Source organism: Castor canadensis, chromosome 11, assembly GCF_047511655.1.
Source record: "Castor canadensis chromosome 11, mCasCan1.hap1v2, whole genome shotgun sequence".
Lineage (NCBI taxonomy): Eukaryota > Metazoa > Chordata > Mammalia > Rodentia > Castoridae > Castor > Castor canadensis.
Window position 1 is genome coordinate 51336855 of NC_133396.1, and position 20954 is coordinate 51357808.

The following is a 20954-nucleotide window of genomic DNA, read 5'->3' on the forward strand; positions in this document are numbered from 1 at the left end:
CAAATATGCTTAAATCCTGATTCTCAGGACCTCAGCTCATGGCTTTATTTGAAAGTAGGATCTTTACTGATATAATTAGTTAAAACGAAGTTACAGGTGCCCTTATAGGAAGAAAAGAGACACAGAGGCACAAATGAGGGGAACATGCCAGGTGACAACGGAGACAAAGACTGGAGTGATACCACTGCCAGCCAACCCCCTGGAAGCTAGGTTTCAGAGGGAGCATGGCCTTGCCACTACCTTGATCATGGCCTCCAGAACAATGAGACAATCCATTTCTGTTGCCTCAAGCCTCGTGGAGATGGAACTCTGTTGCAGCAACCCCAGGAAGCTCCTACAGCAGACCAAAGCCTTTTTCATATGCATCTCAAGGCATTTCCAATGCATCCTATGCTCACAGAGGCATCCTTGACATAATGGGAACAGACTGCCTTGTCCCCTAGCTCCAGCAGCATGACTGTCCACCTTCTGCACTGTGCTCATTCTCTCATACTCACAGGACACCTGCCATACCAGACTCTTTCCTGCCTCGAGCTCGTGGCCTGCCCAGACCGCTCCTGAGCACGTTCCTTGTGGTCCTCAAATGGGAAAGGCACATCTGTGACCCTAAAATGGCAGCTCTGGTGCCACTTTCTCAAATGTACTTTCCCTGGTTGTGCTATCAGGATGGACTTCCATCAGACTGGGGGCTTTACAGGGCAGAAGGTTATCAGCTTTATTCACCAGACTCCAGGCAGCTGGAACAGACCCTGGTACACAATGCACACACATTGTAGCCTTCACCCTCTTCAATTGTGCCTTCTACAGTGGTGACCTGCTCACAGCCAGCCATCAACTCTAGGAAGACAGGGGGCACACCAGCTTGCTCCCACACAAGCAGGTGCTCAAAGTCTATGGGTTCAGCTTCAACTTTATTTTCTGGGGCAAACTAATAATGAGTGTAACTTCCTTACCACTGCCCTGGGATGTTGGTATTGCCACCTCAGTTTATAGACAGAGTCTGAAGCCCAGGGAGAAGGAAGGCAGAGCCTGAACAATGGCCAATATTAGGCCCCAGCACAGGGCTGGTGAGGGAGATGGAGAATGAGGCACAGAGATGAAAGCAGAAGGCAGTCCCTCTATTTGTGCACATGATTCAAAACCCTCCTCGGGCTGAATAAAAATCAAGTTTGTGCTGTTGTCTTAGGCTACAAATTAAACTCTCTTGCAGATCACTCGCCTGCTGGGTGGGGAAGGACGGACTCACCCAAAACATCAAGTGCTTTTTCTCACTACTGTTTGCCGAGGGGTTCCTGTGTTGCCACTACTGTTCATGGTAAGAGTACCAAAGGCATAAACCTGGCCCTCCTTAGGAAGCATCAGCTGGCAAACAGTGGTAGTGGTACACTCCCCACCTGGGGGGCCCAGTTCTCTAGGCAAAGCCAGGGTGGAGAAAAAGGGCACTGGGTCCACAGTACCAGTGAGGTTGGCACCCAAGCTTGTGAAGACACCAAGTGAGGCAGAACTTCAACAGAGACATACTTTATCTCTTGATAAGTTCAGTCACAAGCTTAAAATAAAAAGTGAAATGCCTATTGCACTTTGAGTAATACAGGTTGAGCATCCCTAGTCCAAACATCTGAAATCTAAAATGCTCCAAATTTTGAAACCTTTTGAGTGCCAACATGTCACAAGTGGAAAAATTCCACACACCTGACCTCTATGTGACAATGCAGATGCACTAAAAATATTGTAACAAATTACCTTTGGGCCATGTATATAAGGTATAAATGAAACATAAATGAGTTTCGTGTTTAGATTTGGGTCCCATCTCCAAGACATCTCACTATGCATAAACAAATAGCCAAAATTCGAAAACATCTGAAATCTGATGCTTCTGGTCTGAACATTCTAAGTAAGGGATATTCAACCTGTACTTCTAAATGGGAAACCCATTTTTGAAAATGAGTTTTATTTTTTCATTCTGACAGTAATTTCCATCTATTCAATTGTTGATAATGATTACAAAAATCACAGTGCCCACTATGGGCCCAGGGGCTATCAGCTGAGCACCCTCATCAGTGTTCAGGGCACAATGCACTCTGCCTGGAAAGAGACAATGATGTTCTTACACTTTTCCCATCAATCTCACTTCTGGTAATTCTACATAAATAAAATAATCCAAAGAATCCTTTAAAACTAAAAACAACTTTCTGCACAAAGAAGTTTACCAGTGTCATGTACATGGGTGAGATCCTGCAAATAACTGATCGTAAAAATGACAATGAATAATCCACTCCTGGAGCATTTGTGATGTGCATGTATTAGCATATGTAATTCACAGCATAACCCAGGAGAGAAGCATGGTGGTTATGTCCATTTTATTGATTAAAGGGCTTAAACTTGAAGGTTAAGTAACCTGCCAAGGTTTAATCTTTAAAACTAAGTGTAACTTAGCAGCAACATGAAAAATGAATAGAGAGTTAGATGCAAACAATCAGATCACATAAATGTCTTACTTCGGGGTCAGTCAGGTGCATGGGGAGTGGGGCACTGCTCCACATTCAGTGCCCACCCTCCCTTCGTAAGCCCTGGGCCTATAGCACCATGCCTGTGCACACAGAGGTAACAATGGAGCCAAATGGTTGCGGATGCTCTGCACCACCTACCCCAGCACCCCCACCGCCCCAGGTGTCACACTAAGCGCGCTATTGATGTGTCTGCCTGTCCTAACCAAGGCCTATCCAGGGCAAAGTCTCAGCTACCTGCTGTAAGTCTCTCAAAACTTAAGACTGGCTCTGACATAAACTGGTACAAAAAAATAAGTAATGAACATAGTAACATTTTGGAAAATGTGCTTTGAAAATGGCACATGGCTATGAATAATATGGCCACTACACTGTTATATTATCTGTATAATATACAAAGTCAAATTTGCTTTCACAGGGACTATTTAGACCTGCATTTGATGTGTCATTATGACCATCTTTAAGGGATATGAACCTTGACTTGGCCTTCAATTCTTCTCCAGATAAAGGACTTGTTTGGTGACAGTCACGATGAAATTGCACAACCTGAAGTTCCCAAATACCTGCGGGTCCAATCAGGGCTGCTAGGAAACCCTGCCACTAAAAATTGCTAAGCTATCTAGGATGAAGGGGAGTGGCTGACAGTTCCATGTCAGGGCAAGGACAAGTTAAGACTTAAACCACATGGAATACAGCCAGCCTTCTGTGTCCATGGCTTCCACATGAGAGGAGTAAACCAACTTTGGACTAAAAATATTTGGGGAAAAAAAACACAGTTTTTTTTTCTTGTCATTATTCCCTAAACAATACAGTAAAACAACAATTTACATAGCATTTACACCATACTAGGTATTATAAGTCATCTAGAGATGATTTAAGTATACAGATGGGTATAGTCTATGCAAATACTATACATTTTTATAAGGGACCTGGCAGATTTTGGTGTCCTCTTGAGTCCTGGAACTCAGGACCAGTGTCCTGAGGATACTCAGGGACAACTCTATTGTGAGCAACCGTCAAAATGTTTACATGCTTGTGTAAGAACCAGAGGAAATGCTTCTGTTACAATGTCATGAGACAGAAAGCAGCAATGCAGAGTTCCATTTACAGTGCAACCAAGGGGAGACAAGAAAGTGCTTGGGGAAAATTTCATGAAGAAACATACCAAAAAGTGAATGACACTGTCCGTGTAGTAAGATTACAGTTTACTATTGTCTTCTTTTTTCCCTACATGTTCTATAACAGCATAAATGACCACACATCAGTATAATGAAAACAGAATTACTTCATGCCCAAGCCATGCTCACCACTTCAGAGCTGGAGAGGCAATCACTGAGTGAGCCCCTGTGAGGGGGCTGACATGAACTCTCTGTGGGTAGTCAGCAGGAGGGAACTAAGGCAGTGTGAAACACCAGTCCTCCAAGCTGCTGAGAGTGGAGCATCATCTGCTGCCTATAATTTTCCAAAGGATACTGCTACAAGGCCATCAACTGAAGGGAGGGGAGGCAGAACCCTTCAACTGAATAAAGCCTGGCATGGAATCTACCCCTGGAGCTGTGCTTGCAGCCCAGTGGTACCCTGCAGTCATACAGCACTGTGACACTGGGGCTGATGTGAGAGGTGTGGCCAGAGATACGGCCCAGGCTTTGGGACATTTAAAAGCTCCCAGGCAGTCAGCTGGAGAGCTGGTAGCATAGGAAAAAGAGAAAATGCAAAATGAAAATGGCAATTTATTACTAAACAATAACAGGTACAAATCACACTGTTGCTGAACTCAACCTAACTATCTAGAGTTCACATAAATACAGCTGTGTGCTGTTCAACAATGGGGACATGTGCAATACTGCCTGAATTTGTTGTATTCCTGAATGGCACAACCTGCTATACACCTCGGCTCCATGGGCTAGCCCACTGCTCCTTGGTGGCAGACATGTACCAACACAGCGCTGTCCTCACGCTGGAAACAATGGAAACACCAGTATTTGTATCCATCAGAATATCTAATCAGAAAAAAAGGTGCAGTGAAAAATGCTAAGTGAGGCTGGGGATGTAGCTCAGTGGTACAGAGTGTGCTCTACATGTACAAGGTCCTGTGTTCCATCCCTAGCACCAACAAAACAAAAACAAATATACTACATGATACGAACTTTTCAGGTCCACTATAATCTTAGGGGACCACTGCTTTATATACATTGTGTCACTGTGTACCATTGTGTATCACTGTGTGTCATTGTGGTTCAAAAGACTAATGTTATGCCCAGAGTTGATACCAACAGAGATGAGCACATCACAAAAATAACAGCGATAAATAAATAAATAAAAGAACTAGGGTTTATTTATATTAATTCATCATTCAGGATTATTTACTAAGCATCTACTTGAGGCACAGCATACTGCTGAGTGCACTTGGGGTGGGGATTGGCGGGGAATACCACTGGGTGAAGACAGGGTTCCTGCCCCAAGAGTTAATCTGTTCAGGTAACAGAAGACAAACTACACAAGGTAATTCCAGAGAGAGAAAAGCACCCTCAAGACAACATCATAAGGGAACATGACAGATATTCAAATCTTATATAGTCTGTTTTTCCCATGCAAAGAGAAATCTATCATTACACTTTCCCTCCTATTTTCATTCATGTAACTTTTAAATGCCCCTGGGAAGTTTTTAACTGTAAAGAGAGGAAAGACAGGGCTGGCAGAGTAGCTCAATTGGCAGAGTGCCTGCCTAGCAAGATGAGGCCCTGAGTTCAAGCCCCAGTACTGCCGGGGGGGGAGGAGGGAGGACGATAGAGAGAGTGTGACCCTTTGTCACTTCTGAGTGAGTGGATGTCGGAGCTGATGCCATATGCTCCCTTATTAACCATCCCTGCCCTCCCACCACCTTGTACAAGTGTGAGAAGCAAAGGGACTCCTCATAGGGACAGCAGTGGCCCGAGAGGTAACCCTCAGGCAAACATCAACTTCAGTTCAGCCACTCACCCACACATTCAAATCTCACTTAAGAACCAAGACTTTGTGCTAAGATGAGCACCTTTTCTATGACACTTTGGCAGATTTGTGTCCATAAAACCACCTCGTCTGAGGATGTGCACATGCCACTGATCAGTGTCTTAGATGCCGTTTTCCACTTGAAGACATTAACTCTCTCTGAAGCACACTAATGCCGACAGCCCTGCCACCTGCCTCGAAATGACTACCAGGAACATCCATGGTTCCCAGGCCTTGCAGTGAACACTTGATCCACCAAAACAAGTTCATTCCCGAAGTTTGTGCAAGGACCCAGAGGCTGGGCACATTCCTCTCTAGCCAACTATACCAAGACATACCTGCCTGGTGCCAGCAACTGCTTCTTAGCCCCGTTTTCCCCTCTATCCTCAGCTCTGTACTTCAGAGCTTCACACCTTCCCCCCTCCCACATTCTCAGGGGACCTGGACTATCCAGGGCTCAAAAGCACTTCTCAGAGACAAGCTGGCTAAGTTTTTGTTTCTTTCCCACACCCTTGGGTTTTCAAAAATAGGCCTATGTAGGATTCCCTTTCTAAGATGCCTCCTTACAAAGTGCTCTCTTCATGAAATCTGGCCAGCCGGGCTGGGGCCACAAGAAGTCTGGCTTACCCAACATTCCCTTGCTTTGGAACATCAGCTTGCCAGAGGCCTGCAGCACCCAGGGCATGTTCTCTAGGGCCCTTCCTATTGGGTTTAAGAATTGCTGTGAACTGTGGAGGAACTGAGATGGCCATGCCACTTTCTTGCTCCCAAAGGGACCTGGAACACTCTATGGATTTCTGCTGGGCCACTGGCAGGTAGAGACACAGCCCACAGGACTCCAGGACCAAGTCCATCTATAGGGGTGGTGGCCTCAGAGATAGTGCTGACCACAAGAGTCATTGTGACCAGCTGCCCTCACACCCTGCCCCAAATGTCTGCCCAGAAACTGCCTGACCTTCCTGTATCTCCATCTGGACCCTGGACACCTGTCCAGAAACCAGAAAAACTACCCTCTTTTAGTGTGGGACTAAGAAGTTCAAAGCAAATTTGGATCCACCTCTAGCAACTGTGTTTGACTCCAGCTCTGTTTTATTTTCTCACCCTTATTTTCCTTCTGCCCTTTCTTCTGGTATCTATTTAATCCTGTGGCATCGCATGTGTTTTGTAAGCCAACTCAAATCCTTTGTGGAGTGATGCAGGGCAAAGGCATTCAATGATCATAATCTCCAGTAATCACTTGGTAAGCCACTGTCACGCTGTGTGAGGGCGGCCTCGGCGCGAGGCACTCGCTCAAGCCTGGCATTCCCCTGAATGAAGACCTGAGCCACACCACAGGTGGTGTTCTGTACCAACCAAAGGAATCACCCAGATGGGTGTGGCTGTCAGGCCATTCTGAGAAGACCAGTAGCTGGTGGCAGCACCCACCTGGGGCAAAGTCAACCATTGCCACCTTGGTTCCGGGACTTCTGACCCACTAGAGTGAATCAGAGAGCGATGAGCATTTCTACCTTCCTTTCTCATCTTTTTTTGGGGGCAGTACTTGGGCCTCACATTTACTAGAAAGGCACTCTACCACTTGAGCCACTCCACCATCCCTTTTTTGCTTCAGTTATTTTTGAGACAGGGTCTCACTTTATGTCCTGGCCAGCCTAGACTGAAATCCTCTTTGTGTTTCCTTGCATAGCTGGAAAGACAGGCACACTACTGCACCCAGTCATTGGTTGAAATATGGTCTCACAAACTTTGCCTAGACTGGCCTCGACCCTCAATCCCCTTATTTCCACCTCCCAAGTAGCGAGAATTACGGTTTAAGCCATTGCACCTGGTCTCTTGCCCCCCCACTTTTTTTTTTTTTTTTTTTAAGAACAAGAAGGTTGGCACAGGCAACACAGGGCTGGGTTGGGGTGTATGGGGACAGCTGCAACCCTGGCTCCCTGGCTCCAGAGGTTTATGCAGGGAGCTCAGCTTGCTGAACTGGGCACTACTTACTTCCTACCATCCCTCAGTGGAGGCCTGGCCAGGGCAGGAGAGCCAGGGAGGAGGAGGAGGAAGAGAAGGAGACCTGACCCTGATCTGAGAACGCCACTGTCAGAGGCCTGCACCCTGACCCACAGAAGAGTTCTCCCATCCCCTCTGTACCACCTTTGATGGAAGTTCCTGCCACCCTAAAACTTCTGCAGTTTCTTTTGGTGCTCAGGCCATAGCCAGTCCTGCAGAACAGGAAAGAGTGGCAAGAACCCTGGGTGAGGGAATAGGTAGGCTGTTCACGCCAGGCTCCAGTCTAGTCCGGTGGCTATCTCTGTGATGTAGGGCAAATTCCTCAACCATCTAAGCTAGAGGCCTCCTTGGGGCCACACAGTTTTGGCAGACACACAACAGTCCTGAGCACTGACTGCATGCCAGGACCATATGAGGGCAGCCAATGGGTGGGCCCGGGGCAGCCAGTGGGCCCTGATCCTTCAAGTAAACATGAGCACCAGGGGAGGCCAAAAAGCAAGAATTGGAAGCACCACCCTTGCACTAACAACCGCATCTCCAGTCCAGAGTTCCCTCCCAAACTCTAAATTTGTATGCCATGTAGATACTTTATGTGTTACCACCAAACTTGCTGTCTCACAGCCATCCTCACTCCTGGCACTCCACTCAGGCCTCAGAGCTGCCCTCACCAGCTCTTCCTCAGTGTGGTCCAAGTCTCCAGCAAGTCAAGGCCTGGCCATTTCCCAGATTTCCGCCACACACCCACTCCAGGTTCTATCACCTCCCACCTGGACAAAGGCAATGGCCTCCTGGCTCGTGCCCCACCCCCGCACAGAGGGATTCTCCTAACTCTTCTCACCCTTCACTCAGAGGCCAAAACCCTCTGAGGTTTAAGACCTTCCTTAGCTCCCAATCTCACTGAGTAAGAAAACTGGTGTTTGAACTCAGGGCTTCACATTTGCTTAAGCCACTCTGCCAGCACTTTTTTGTGTTGACTATTTTTGAGACAGAGTCTCGAAAACTATTTGCCCAGGCTGGCTTTGAACAGCAATCCTGATCTCCTGAGTAGCTAGGATTACAGGCGTGATTGGCAGCCAGCTCCAGAGGGTCTTTTGATGAGAGACACAGAAAGCCCTGACAGAGCATATAGTCTATGATAAGATAAATACAATGAGAGAAAGCATTTAGAAATTTTATAGCCATTTGAGTTGTGGCTACAAAACACTGCGAAAGAACTAGGAATTTAAGAACTACTTCCTGTCAGAAGTTGGAGGCCCTGTCCCAGCTGTAGACCAGATTCCGCCATGCTCCACCCTAACTCCCATCTGTAACTCTCCTTGATTCAGCACCAGTCTCCTATTCCTCAAATGCCCTGGGCATATTCCTACCTCAGGGCCTCCACACTGCTGCCTCCCTCTCCCAGGAATGCTCTTCTCCATCAATTCTTGTGTGTTTCATACTGCAAACCGTTCTCTCTACTCCCCACAAAACCATTAGCAGGGTTATCTATTTTGCTGTCTTCCAGAGCACTCGTCATGTAACATGTTGCATAATTTACTTACATTATGTTTTCCTTTCCATGACTAAGGAAGCACCACAAGGACAGGTGCTCTGCTCTGTGCTTAGCACATGGTGCCTGGCACACAACAGGAATTCTAAACACTATGGCAGAGGAAATGTGGGTACCTGGAGCACAGAGTGGGGGCAGGGGGCAGGCTGCAAAGGCAGAACTTGGAGCCAAGCTAAGGGCAATCATCAGCAGATCTGAGATATGGGTGCTTCCAAGGGAAGACAAGGACCCACACAGACCTAGGACCGCAGGAGGTAGGGGGTACAGAGCTATGAGGTGACCAAGGTCTATCAGAAAAGACTTTGTCTTCTGTGTCAAAGGCTCTGGGATGATCCTATAGGGAACCCAGCATTTGAAGGGGCTTTTTCACATCAGGACCAAAGCATCATTTATAAAGAGGGGAGAGTAGATGGGAATGGGAGAGGGTGAGAGCAAGGAAACCAATCAGAAGGCTAGCACTGGAATGAGGCCATGGAACAAGATGAAGAGGAGGATTTGAGAGATTTCCAAGGTTAGAGCTACAGATGTTTGAGGGCAAGACGTAGAGGGAAGATGAAATGAGATGTAGCTCACAAAAGAAAACTGTTCTCAAATAGGACAGCAGTCAGAGGCGCCAGACACCCTCCCACTATACTACGGCTGTTTCACACGTGTGGGGCTTCTCAGTCTGCCTCAAAATTCATCAATAGCAAAGAAAATATTTTTTAATACCCTCATTTTTATTTTTAATTCATATCAGAGCTGAAGGAGGGGAGATCCACATGGGCTGTGTGCCTTGAGCAACTTGCCAGATTTGTGGGATGGCCATCCAAGCAGAAGGAACCACACAAGCAAAGGTGCAGAGGCAGGACCAGAGGAGGAGGCAACCAGGCCTGCTCTTAATATGCAAATGTCCCAGGAGAGCCAGCTGGCCAACGGCAGAGCTATGACAGGTGAACCCAAAACTGACCATCAAAGTTCAAGACAGATCTTACTGCTTACAAAATGGTATGAAAATAGAGGGGGAGCTCCAGTTATGAGAACCTGCTAAAACAGTCCATGTATGCAGTGGCAGAAATGGGCATGTAACTCACGTCTTTGGGTGACCCTTCCAAACAAGCTCTAACCTCGACATTTTTTACTGTACAAAGCCAATCCTCTTTATATTTTCTAACATTAGTTTAGAAGAAGCCAAAAGCCTGTATAAACTGTTAGAAAAAGACAGGGGCATGAAAGAAAATATCCCAGAGCTAAATATAGGGATCACACAAATACCCAAGTCAAACAAGCTATAATATTAATGAGGCATGAGTGAAGTAACTATCTCCAGGGCTGAATAAAGCTAGCTACCTTATCAGGGAAGCTACACAAAGGCTTGCTGTCAGTGCCCCTGCTGGTAAGAGTAGAAGAGATAACTTTCTTCTGGAACAGGGACCCCATTCGTGACCAAAGGGAGATTACGCTGAGAGCATTTTCTTTGTAGGCAACAGTGAAAATCTGTCTCCAGTTTAACCTGCAACAGTACGGGCTCTGACCAGGATACATTATTAATTAGTCAAAAAAGAAGCCCCATTTTTAGTTACCCATTCAATTCAGTATCTTCAAACACTGGGACCTAGAATTGACAGTACAGCTAACTCTCTGTTCCACACAGTAATGGAGATTTTTAGGAATGACAGCAGTTAATTGGGAAGCAAAAACAATCCCACTAGATGCTCAGAAAAGCATCTATTAGAGCATTAAGGACGATGTTTTCAAAAACCATCAAATGAGGATCTGGTATTTGTCTAGCATTATGAGGTTTAAATCACACATTTCCACGTCAAAAAGCCAAGTGGCTGGATCTACCACCACCACTGGCCTAGCAGATAGCAGAGCCCCTGCAGTTTATCAGAATGGGGGAGAGGGAAATGGGGAGAAAAGAGGCCATCATCACCCTATGCCAACCCAAAAAGCAGTTCCCCTACTAAGCAGGGAAGGGGAGTATGGCCAGGCAACAAGCTCCTGGGGAGAGAGGAAAAGGAATCCCAGACTGCTTGAAGGCTGGACAGCAGGTCCAGCAGGAGACAGGGAGAGAGTTGGCTGTACTGGCACAAGCACCCCAGCCCCCCAGCAAGCTGCCCAGCATTTCTAGGAAGGAGAAAAGCAAACCGCTGTCCCACCTCGGGCTGCGCGGTCACAAGTGAGGCAGGGCTGGGACCAGTCGCCATTTGGGCGGGAGGCCGGCCCCAGGTGCGGCAGGAAGGGGTGGCGCTGGCTCAGTGGCTGCAGCTCCTCGCTCTGACCCAGCGGAGCCCCTGTGCGGTGCTGGGGGCACAGCGAGGCCTCAGGCGCTGTCCGGCAGGGACACACACACACATACACACACAAAGAGAGACACACCATTAGAGGATGCACAGCAACCCTTCAGGGCGCATGGGCCAATACCACTCAGGGTCTCTCCTCTCCCCTGCTTGGAAGCCGTGAATATGCAGCTCAGGCTCAAGGTCCAAAGGAACCAGAACACTTCAGAGGGGGGACATCATTCAGCCCAGTAGAACCCTGTTAAGAGTCATGGCTGGGGGTCCCAAGGCTTGGTGTAAGGAGGAGGGAGCCACTCCAACAATCAGGCTCCTGGAAGCCCAGTCTCGCCTCTGCACCTGAGACATTCCACCGGCTGTTCATGAACGTGACGCTACTTCAGTTCCTTGTGTGTGTCCTCTGGCTTCCTGAGAATAATGGCCACTCCCCGGGCCATGAATCACAGACAACCACAGCCACAAATGACAGAGGAAGCCAAGGGGAGCAAGGGCAAGGCAATGCAAAGGGAGATTTTCTGGGGGGTGGCAGGAGGGTCCTTGAGAGAAATGAAGCAATCCTCCTCCCCTTTTATTTCTGGTGGTCCTGAGGACGAACTCAGTGCCTCGTATATGCTAGCAAGTACTCGACCACTGAGCTATATACCCAGCCCCAATTTCTCTTCTTAATGGGCAATCTTCATTTCTTTTGGTGCAATTTAATCCCAAGGGAGACTTCAGAGGCCTAGGGTTAAATCACGTCCAAGTGGTTTCACGGAGGTTACAACCATTTAAGGAGAACATTTCAAACTGAAAGAAAATGTCAACTAGAAATAGGACAAGAAAACCCTAACCTGCTCCAAGCTTGATAATAACTTAGAATTCCTAGTGGCAGGAAGTCTGATTTTGACATGCAAATCTCTCATTTAACAAATTTCTCAAAATGCTGGTGGTAGCAGTAAAAGTCAAATCGAAACCTGCGAAAGCAGGAAATGTTGGCAAGTGGTCTGGTGACAGAATCACTGACTAAGCAAGAGGTTCGTCAAAACTACAAACAACTTCCTGTAGAAGAAAGTCTGTTATGCTGACGTAGTGCTACTAATTCCAAAAAGTATGGTATGGAAACCTGTACTTTTGCTTTTGCAGTCAGAAAATACAACTCCTGCATCCTCCACCCCCATCTCTACCTGACCCCCAAAGGCCACAAAGGACCACCTATCTCTCTGAGGGTGACACGGTCCACGTGTAGCCACCCAACACTGTGAAGAGGCACTGTTCAGTGACCAGCCAGGATACCAATGTGGCTCAGAGACTATCTTCTATCAGGCCTGAACTCTACTTCTTACTCTCAAAAACCTCTTCTGAACATAAGGCAAAGACCCAAAGTAATCTGACATGTAAAACCAGAACACAGACTAGCCCCACCCAGTGCAGACCCAGTCATGCAACCAAATCTCCCAGAACTCCCTGCATGTTTGGAAAGGAAGCCTTGCTGTCATTAACAATCTGAAGAGATTCCCTTTAATTTCCCGTCTTTTAAGTGATACAGAGACATACAACCTCCATCCCTCTGGGAGGCTGAAGTAGAATAATACACAGAGCCATTCCAGGGGACTGCAGCTCAGCCAGCAGCAAAAATACTTAATATGACATTAAAAAACAAGATTACCAAGAAAGAGCATTTGTTTCCTCCTGGCTACCACATGCGCAGCTCCCCACTGTTTAGGCAGCAGCACAATCCCTTTGTTAGCAGACCTTCTTGGACAAAGAAGTTGGTGAGACCTGCCTCAGTGCCCACCATCTCCCAAGAACCCAGGAAACCAGAGGCCACCCTTCCCAGGTGCATGGAGTGAATCCCACCAAGCAGCCAAGGGACCAAAAGTCCCTTTGGTAACTATAACTCAATCCAGACCAAGAGATTTGTTGTGTGACTGACAAAAGCTGAGAATTGAGTACAAAGTCCAGCCCCATGGTAGCCACTATTCCCTCTGCCCCAGGGCACTCACACCACCTTCTGCACAGTGCTAGTGCTGCTGCCTCTGTACACAGGCCCACTTGGGCAAAGGGTAGGGAGCACCTCAATACTCACAGCCATGGTAGGAGGCCGGCGATCCCCCAGCCTTGCCATATTCCTGCTCCGAGTAGCTTGTGGACAGGTTGGGCTGGCTGGAGCCACGGCCAAAGGTGATCTGGTTGCTGCCCATGCCTGTGGCCACCTGGGCCATGCGCTCTTTGGTTTTGAGAGCCTGGGCCCTCTCAGCCTTCAGCCGCTCCTCATCCTTGAGAAGGGCCACCAACTGCTTTGACTTCTCACGCACATTGATGCCCTGGTCCTTGCCATCACGGTCGATGTATTGGAAGTCCTTCAGGGTCTGGATGGCGAAGATGTTCTCTCGGCACTGCTGGGCCACCCGCTCAGAGCCCGTCTTGATCAGGTAATCCAGTAGCGTCAGTGCCTTGTACACATGCCGCCAGTTCTTGCCATGGTCATTCAGGCGCTTCCAAACCATACTCATGATCTCCGAGAACGCCACCACATTGTAGGTCAGGTCAGCAATCTCCGTCATCAGAGAGCTGGATGGGCCCCATGGGTCATTAGAAGTGGCTTCCCGGACTTTGATTTCTGCCTCTGAGTAATTGTTCACAATGTTTTTCATCTGTCGTCTGATAGATGAAGTTGTCATTTTTATGTTCTTTGTTACAAATTTAAAGTCCTTCAAAGAGAGAAACTTTCCTGTCCTTGGTAAGTCCACACTCTATGAAGGTCCACTTTCTGTAATGCAGCAGAAACAAGAGCAAGAGCCCTGACAATCATTTCCTCCTCTGGAGCCCCAGATCCAAGAAGCTGGAAGTCATGACCTAGAGAGAGCAAGGACACACTGGTGAGAGTGGGAGTGCCTGGCCCAGACACTTCTGCAAAGGACAGGCACTGGGTATGACTGTGTGGGCTGTGAGTGGGCAGACCTTGTCCTTCTCAGAATGCAAGAGAGTCATCCTGCTTTCAAAACGAGGACGATCCTTAACACCAGTTACAAATTAAGAAATTTAAACTCAGGTTTAAACCTTTAAATACAAGACGTAAACAGTATGACTGCTATGCTATTTTCAAAACAGAATGACTAGAATGACTATCTTATGGGTTATATTTTCACTACTAGGCAGAAGCCAGCTGCAAAACAATCAGGATGTTGGGGAAGTTGATCCTGAAAAATTTATTTTTTGTGGTGCTTGGGAATGAACCCTGGGCCTCATGCATGCAAAGCATGCACTCTTCCACTGAGTTCTGATCCCAGCCCAATCCTGATAGTTTTAAAATCACATGGGAGCGTGGGGAGAGGGCTAGAAAGCCTCTCATTTCAGGGCTATATTAAACCCAAAGTCCCTCTCCGTACCTTTAAAATTGCTAAACATTTGGCACTGGTCCATCATGCTTCTGACTGCCTGGGGAATTCTCCTTATAGTCCACTTCTCTCCTGACCTTCCCTGCTCAAGAATTTATGTAGGTTCTGACTACTCTTCTAGAGCAAGGCTAAGACCTCCTCTGGCCTTTCCAGAGCCTCCAGCAAGCCAGGTGCCAGTGGCTCACGCCAGTAATCCCAGCTACTCGGGAGGCTGAGATTGGAAGGAGGTTCAAGGCCAGCCCAGGCAAATAGTTCACTAGACCTCCCAACTCCAAAATGACAAAAAAAAAGAGCCTCCAGCAAGTGGTCAAGCTAAAACAGCCTTAAAACAGCTCAGGTTCTAGCCTAACAACCCCCTCATCTCACAGGAGAAGATTGTTGCTGGCTCCTAAGGCGTCTCTCCCTCCTACTCCACATGAGAAAACTTACGGAGCTACAGTGAGGTCCACATCTCCAACACTGGGCTCTGCACCTCGAGTCTGGTGAATGCCATCTGTCTCCTTCACAATGAGTACCCAGGAACATGCACTGTGTCCAACACGAAAAGAACACTGTTGAATAAATAATGTCACAGATGAGAAACAGCATTCCTGCCCTCAAGAGGGCCACAACTCAGCAGGGGATAGAAGTTCCTTGTCTATAAGATGAGGAAACTGAGGACCAGAAGACTCCAGGGATGGTCAAAGATACACCAGCACAGATGGAGCCTGGAGAGAGAGTAAGGAGCTCCACTCACCATCGCTGCCTACTTGGCTATTCAGGGACCCTTAGGCCAGGCTCTGTCTTACCATGTATGAAAACCCTCTGAGTAAGGACTATTCTTCCATTGTACAGATGAGGAACCTGAAGTCTGTAGTCAAGAGACTAGCTTACTACAGTCACCCAGCTAGTACCCTCTGCCTAGCATACTCCCAGGTAACCTAGGTTTCACCACCTACTCCTTCCTCCTGCAGCCCTTCCTCTCCACTGAGCTGCTGTGCTATTTCTGCCAGAGAAACAGACTGTTCCATCTTCCTCATCTAAGGCTCAGATGGATATCTAAGGCTCAGATGGCATGTTGAAAACAAATTAAGTCGATGAGCACAGTGGCTCATACCTAAAATCTCAGCTACTCAGGAAACAGTGAATGAGAGGATCAAAGTTTCAGGCCAGCCCACACAAAAAGTTCACAAGAGCTCCAAGTTCAAAACTCCAGTACAGCTAAAAAAAAAAAAAAAAAATTTAAAAATGATGAAAAAAAAAAAAAACACTTTTCCCAGTGCTGGTGGCTCACACCTGTAATCCTAGCTACTCAGGAGGCAGAGATCAGGAGGATTGCGGTTTGAAGCCGCCCAGGCAAGTAATTCTTGAGACCCTAACTCAAATAAATAAATCAATAAATAAATCACAAAAAAGGGATGGTGAAGTGGCACAAGGTATAGGCCCTGAGTTCAAAACCCAGTACTGCCAAAAAAAAAAAAAGAAAAGAAAAGAACAAGCTGAGCACAGAGACACGTGCCTGTCCATCCCAGCTACACAGAAAAGTATAAATAGGAGGACTAAAGTTCAGGCTGACCTGAGCAAAAGTGTCAGACCCTATCTGGAAAATAACTAAAACAAAAAAGACTGGGGACAAGACTCAAGTGGTAGAGCATTTGCCTACCAAGCTCGAGGCCCTGAGTTCAAACCCCAGTACCATCAATAAATAAATAAACAAAAAGGGGGCATGGAAATGTAAAGGTCACTCATCACCAAAGTTCCACCTGCCATCTCTGGTCTCAGCCAGTTGAAAGTAGGCATGTTCCCAATGCAACATTCATCACTAGCAGAGATGGACGAGGCTTTGCAAAGGAAAAGGAACATTTTCAGTGACCATTTCCCAGCACACAGAGATCTGTCAAAGTCACAGATAAGTTCAGATATACTTAGTTCAGGGCCCTATGACATGCCAAGGACCCAGCACTTCTATGTGTCACTCTGGTGCACAGTCTGCCCACCCCACTTCCTCTCCCTTGAAGAGTCCTTCAGCACCTCCCTCCAAGCTTGACTAAGCACAAGAACAAACAGCACTGGTCAAAAGGCCTCCAGTGGCTGAGAATATCTTAGGAAAAAGAGAAGGCTTTCCCAAAGTAGAAACAATATCCTGGGCTCTGCTGCCCTCCACTAACCCAGCCACCTTAGGGGTAAGGACAGTGGCAGAAAGCATCCAATCCATCAGGGCCCAGCATCATTCAGGAGACCTGAGAAGCTGTGAAGCTCTGCCAGGGTTCCCACAGAGCTTCCAAGGCCTGTGGCAAGAAAAGGCAGCAAATCCTGTGAGCACCGGCCGGGGTACCTCTGCTCCCAGACACTGGCTGGAAAAGAACACAAACACCCAGACCAAGGTAGGACCCTTCTCCAACAGGCTCAGCTTGCATAGACGCCTGCTGGTGGCAGCCTGAAATACTCAGGCTTATGAACGATCTGTAATAGTCAGAAAAACAAACAAAGCCTACTTTACATAGCTGCCTGCTACTTTTTTAAAACTTATAGACAAGAATGGCTTTTGGGATGAACAGATGGTAAGAAGGGGTAAGAAATCCCCACTAGTTGAAAGTACACCAGAGGTGCCCCAAGAAACCATTTTCCAGACCAGAGAGGTTGTGCTTCTCACTGGAGCCAGTGAGGCACTACAAACTAAAACTTCAATTCCCACCATGTGACTGACACAAACCAGGTCCCTGGCAGTGCCAGCAGGAAGAGTTTTAGGCTCTGAACACTTGAGCCACCATGGTTTTGCCAAACAGAGCTATATACACTTCAGACCCAATTTTCCCATTTTTAACTCCTTCCCTATACCTCAGGATGGGGCTGCAAACACTTAAGCAGTCCCTCTCCTGGCAAGCAGCTGCCAGGATTCCTTCCCCACAGCAAGCCCTGAACTCACACCCTCCTCAAGGACACATTCTGTTATATCTAGAACTGACTTTTGTTCTCGCTCTCTTCTGAACCGTTTGCATGTTCCTTCCCAATTTACAACTGTCCTTCCAAAGTTTTCAGCATGCTGAGGCTGAACGAAAATACACACAACCGCCCCTAAAACAGACCATCTGTCACCTTCTGAGCTCCTCACTCAGACCTGAGCAGGTGTGGTCAGTTCACAAACATTAGCTATGTCTTAAGGACTCCAGCTATGGGTAATTTATAGGTAAGATGTGGAGCAAGAAAAGCATGTAAAACCAAGAAGGAAAAAAATGAGCTTTGTTCACAGTTTAGATCAGAGGGAAAAGGAGGAGGATGACTTATTTTTATAAATTATAAACTGATAACTACAGAGGGACAAATGCCACTGTGTGGCCGACTATGTACAATTCTCTTGACAACCATGACTATTTTTGAATGGAAACAGCAAAGTAACTTTAGCTGGGATTTACTATTTGAGACAGAAAATTTTTTCTATGTCTGCCAAGAGGGCTGGAACAGGGCTATGCAGGCCCATGGGAAGAGAAGGTGACCAGGCAAAGAAGCCTAATTTGACCATCCTGTCCTATGTCCACCCAGGCCTAAAAAGGTCTATGTTTTGAAAAATGAGTTAATTAGTAATTCACTTTATTAGGAATCAGTTTCTGATACACATGAGATGCACATGATCCATGAATGGGTAAAATCTGAATTTGCAGCAAAGAAACTGAACATACCAGCTAGTCTGGGGAAGTTGCATGGTGGGCAACGCAGATCTCATCAGTGTACCCTAAACAATGAAGACCCTGGGTTCCATCCCCATCAATGAAATATTTTTTTGAAAGAAAAGTAACTGAGTATAGTGGCTCATGCTTATAATCCCAGCTACTACAGAGGATGAGGCAGGAAGACTGCCAAGTTCAAGACCAGCCCAGGTAAGTTAGCAAGACTCTATCTAAAATATACACATAAGTATTTTGTATATTTTTACATATATATATATATATATATATATATATATATATGGGACGTTAGGCCTTCTGGAAGACTGTGGGAACCTTGAAGTCAAAAAGCCACAATCTTTTTGATATGGAAAGAGACACTTTTCTACAGTTTGTCCCCAGAACTAGGAAGCTTTCTAAGCCAAATATTTAACTTCCAGCCTGGAACTGGAATCTGCTGGGTTTATCTGTGGAACAACCATCTCCCATCCCACTGTCCTGGAAAGAGAATCTCAGTCTTCCTTGGGAACTAGCCAGGAGGCTGGGACTCAGGCTAGACCAATCAGAGCACCACAGTTACCAATGGCCCAATGGCTAGATCAGGGACACCAACGACAAACAATCCAGATTGGGCCACCTAGAGACCTTTCTGGATGGGACCTAAAACTAATGAGCAATGCAGAAGGCTGCTAAGCTTCTGGAAGCCAGAACCTAAGGGCCAGGACCTAGGGATACTAAAGACTGAGTGGCCAAAGATGGAAGCAAGAAGCAGAGTAGAGGAGAGTATTTGCCATAACATGGCAACATGTGAACCTCTGGGCCCCCCGTGCCTGAGGCCATCCATCTGCTGGACTTCTCAGAACCCATCTGGAACCAGCAGCAGGATATCTTGTTGTCACATGCAAGAACACTGAAAGGAACACCTGAGAGGATACGAGGAGGGAAGCTAGCAATAGCAAGCAACCAAGTATGGTGCTCTGGACCCCACTCAGGCTTCAAGTGCAAGTGTGGAGACACCACATGGCTCCCGTCCACACTTGACTCCTAGAATACCAGCTGACCAAGGAGGCCCAATATCTTCCTAGAGAAGCTCAGTACTCCCCAAGAATGGAGCACGCCCAATCAAAGGCTGGGATCACCCACTTTTCTGCAAGAGTGATGTAGGAAGAGAACCATAATGTCACCACCGCTGTATCCCTGTATGTGCAGATGATTTGGGGGGTAGGGGTGCAGAGTCTGGCAAACTTGGAAACATAGTCAGAATTCAAGTGACAGAGGAAACTGGAAAGACTGAAATAACAAATAGGGGGTTAAAAAAATTTTTTTTTAAAACCTAGGAAAAAAATTCCAAGACTAGGGTGATGCCTGTGGAGGCAAGAAAAATTCCAACAAATGTGCTCCCAGGGCTTATGGAGCTGGGAGGGGAAACACCTTCCAAATCCCACACTCCCCATCGGGGGAAACAGAGAGACTTTCTGCAGTTCTGTGCAGCCTAGGTGGGTTCCTGTCAAACACAAGGATGCTACCCTATGCCTTTGCAAGGGGAGACTGGGAACACACATACACATGAGAAACCTAAGGAGATTTGCACAGTTGCCATTATCGAGGATGGTGATCTACTGTGAGACAACAAACTGTCCCTCAACACTCCCTCCCCAAACCTAACGGTCACAGGTCACTCAACAGTGACTGTGCTAATCCAGTCCCAGTCAGTCAATAGTAACTGAACTGACTAAAACATCCTCGCCTCAGATGGCAGCTCAAACGAGAGTCTGGCATCCTCCTGTGACTTCACACATACTTCATCTTTCTAAAAGCAGATGACAAAGTGAGCTCAGGAAAGGGATACGCCCACGTTTCCCCTAGTGTCACACCAGTGTGGTCCATGCACTGTATTTATCAGAAGCTCCTGGAGCCTGTTCAAAAATCCAGAAAACAAGCCAGGCGCTGGTGGTTCATGCCTGTAATCTTAGCTACTCAGGAGGCAGAGATCCCAGGATCAAGGTTCAAAGCCAGTGCAGACAAATAGCTCACAAGACTCTTATCTCACCAAAAACCCTGCACAAAAAAGGGCTGATGGGGTGGCTCAAGTGTAGACTAAGTTCAAACCCCAGTACCACAAAAAAAAAAAAAAATCCAGAAAACAAAGTAACTAGGGTAGAGGCAAGGGAGCCACATTCTTCACAAGCTCTGCCGGTGACTTTTAGAAATACTGAGGCAAGAAGCAAGGCATCTACAATGACATGTAAGAACCTGAACTGGGTGCAAGAGTCTGCAGTCCTTGCTAACTGACTGTCTCCTGTGTGCACCATCCATGAGAGAGGAAATACCTCCACCTTCCTCTGGGGAAAAGGAGTGACGATCACTATAAGGAGGCCCAGTCAGGGGTCCCGAGCAGCAGTTCACATGACCGTGCCAAGCGGGCCCTCCAGAGGACAACGGCCCAGTCAGGACAATATGGACAGTGCCACATTCTTTTCAACAGTGATCATTTCAGCTAAAGAGAAAGGACTATTATGGCTCTGCCTCAGCTATGCCAGCGTTAACTTAAAGCCTAATAATTGCTGCTCCTGCAGAAGGGAAAAATGGAAAGGCGAAAGCTCTGTTGTCCTCTC

General features: G+C 47.0%; 1 protein-coding gene across 14 annotated transcripts in view; it reads right to left on the reverse strand.

Moving 5' to 3' along the window:
- Epn2 (epsin 2) overlaps positions 1-20954 on the reverse strand; it is a 95457-nt gene that overhangs the window by 29545 nt on the left and 44958 nt on the right. For 7 of the 14 annotated variants that reach the window (XM_074046692.1, XM_074046701.1, XM_074046689.1 and 4 more), the window contains exons 2-4: positions 15128-15249; positions 13387-14156; positions 11184-11354 (exon numbers count right to left, since the gene is read on the reverse strand). In XM_074046692.1, the coding sequence (XP_073902793.1) occupies positions 11184-11354; positions 13387-13981 (766 nt within the window). In that variant the 5' untranslated portion in view covers positions 13982-14156; positions 15128-15249. The remainder of the gene's footprint in view (positions 1-11183; positions 11355-13386; positions 14157-15127; positions 15250-20954) is intronic. The other 7 variants (XM_074046698.1, XM_074046696.1, XM_074046699.1 and 4 more) reach the window with 3 other exon arrangements.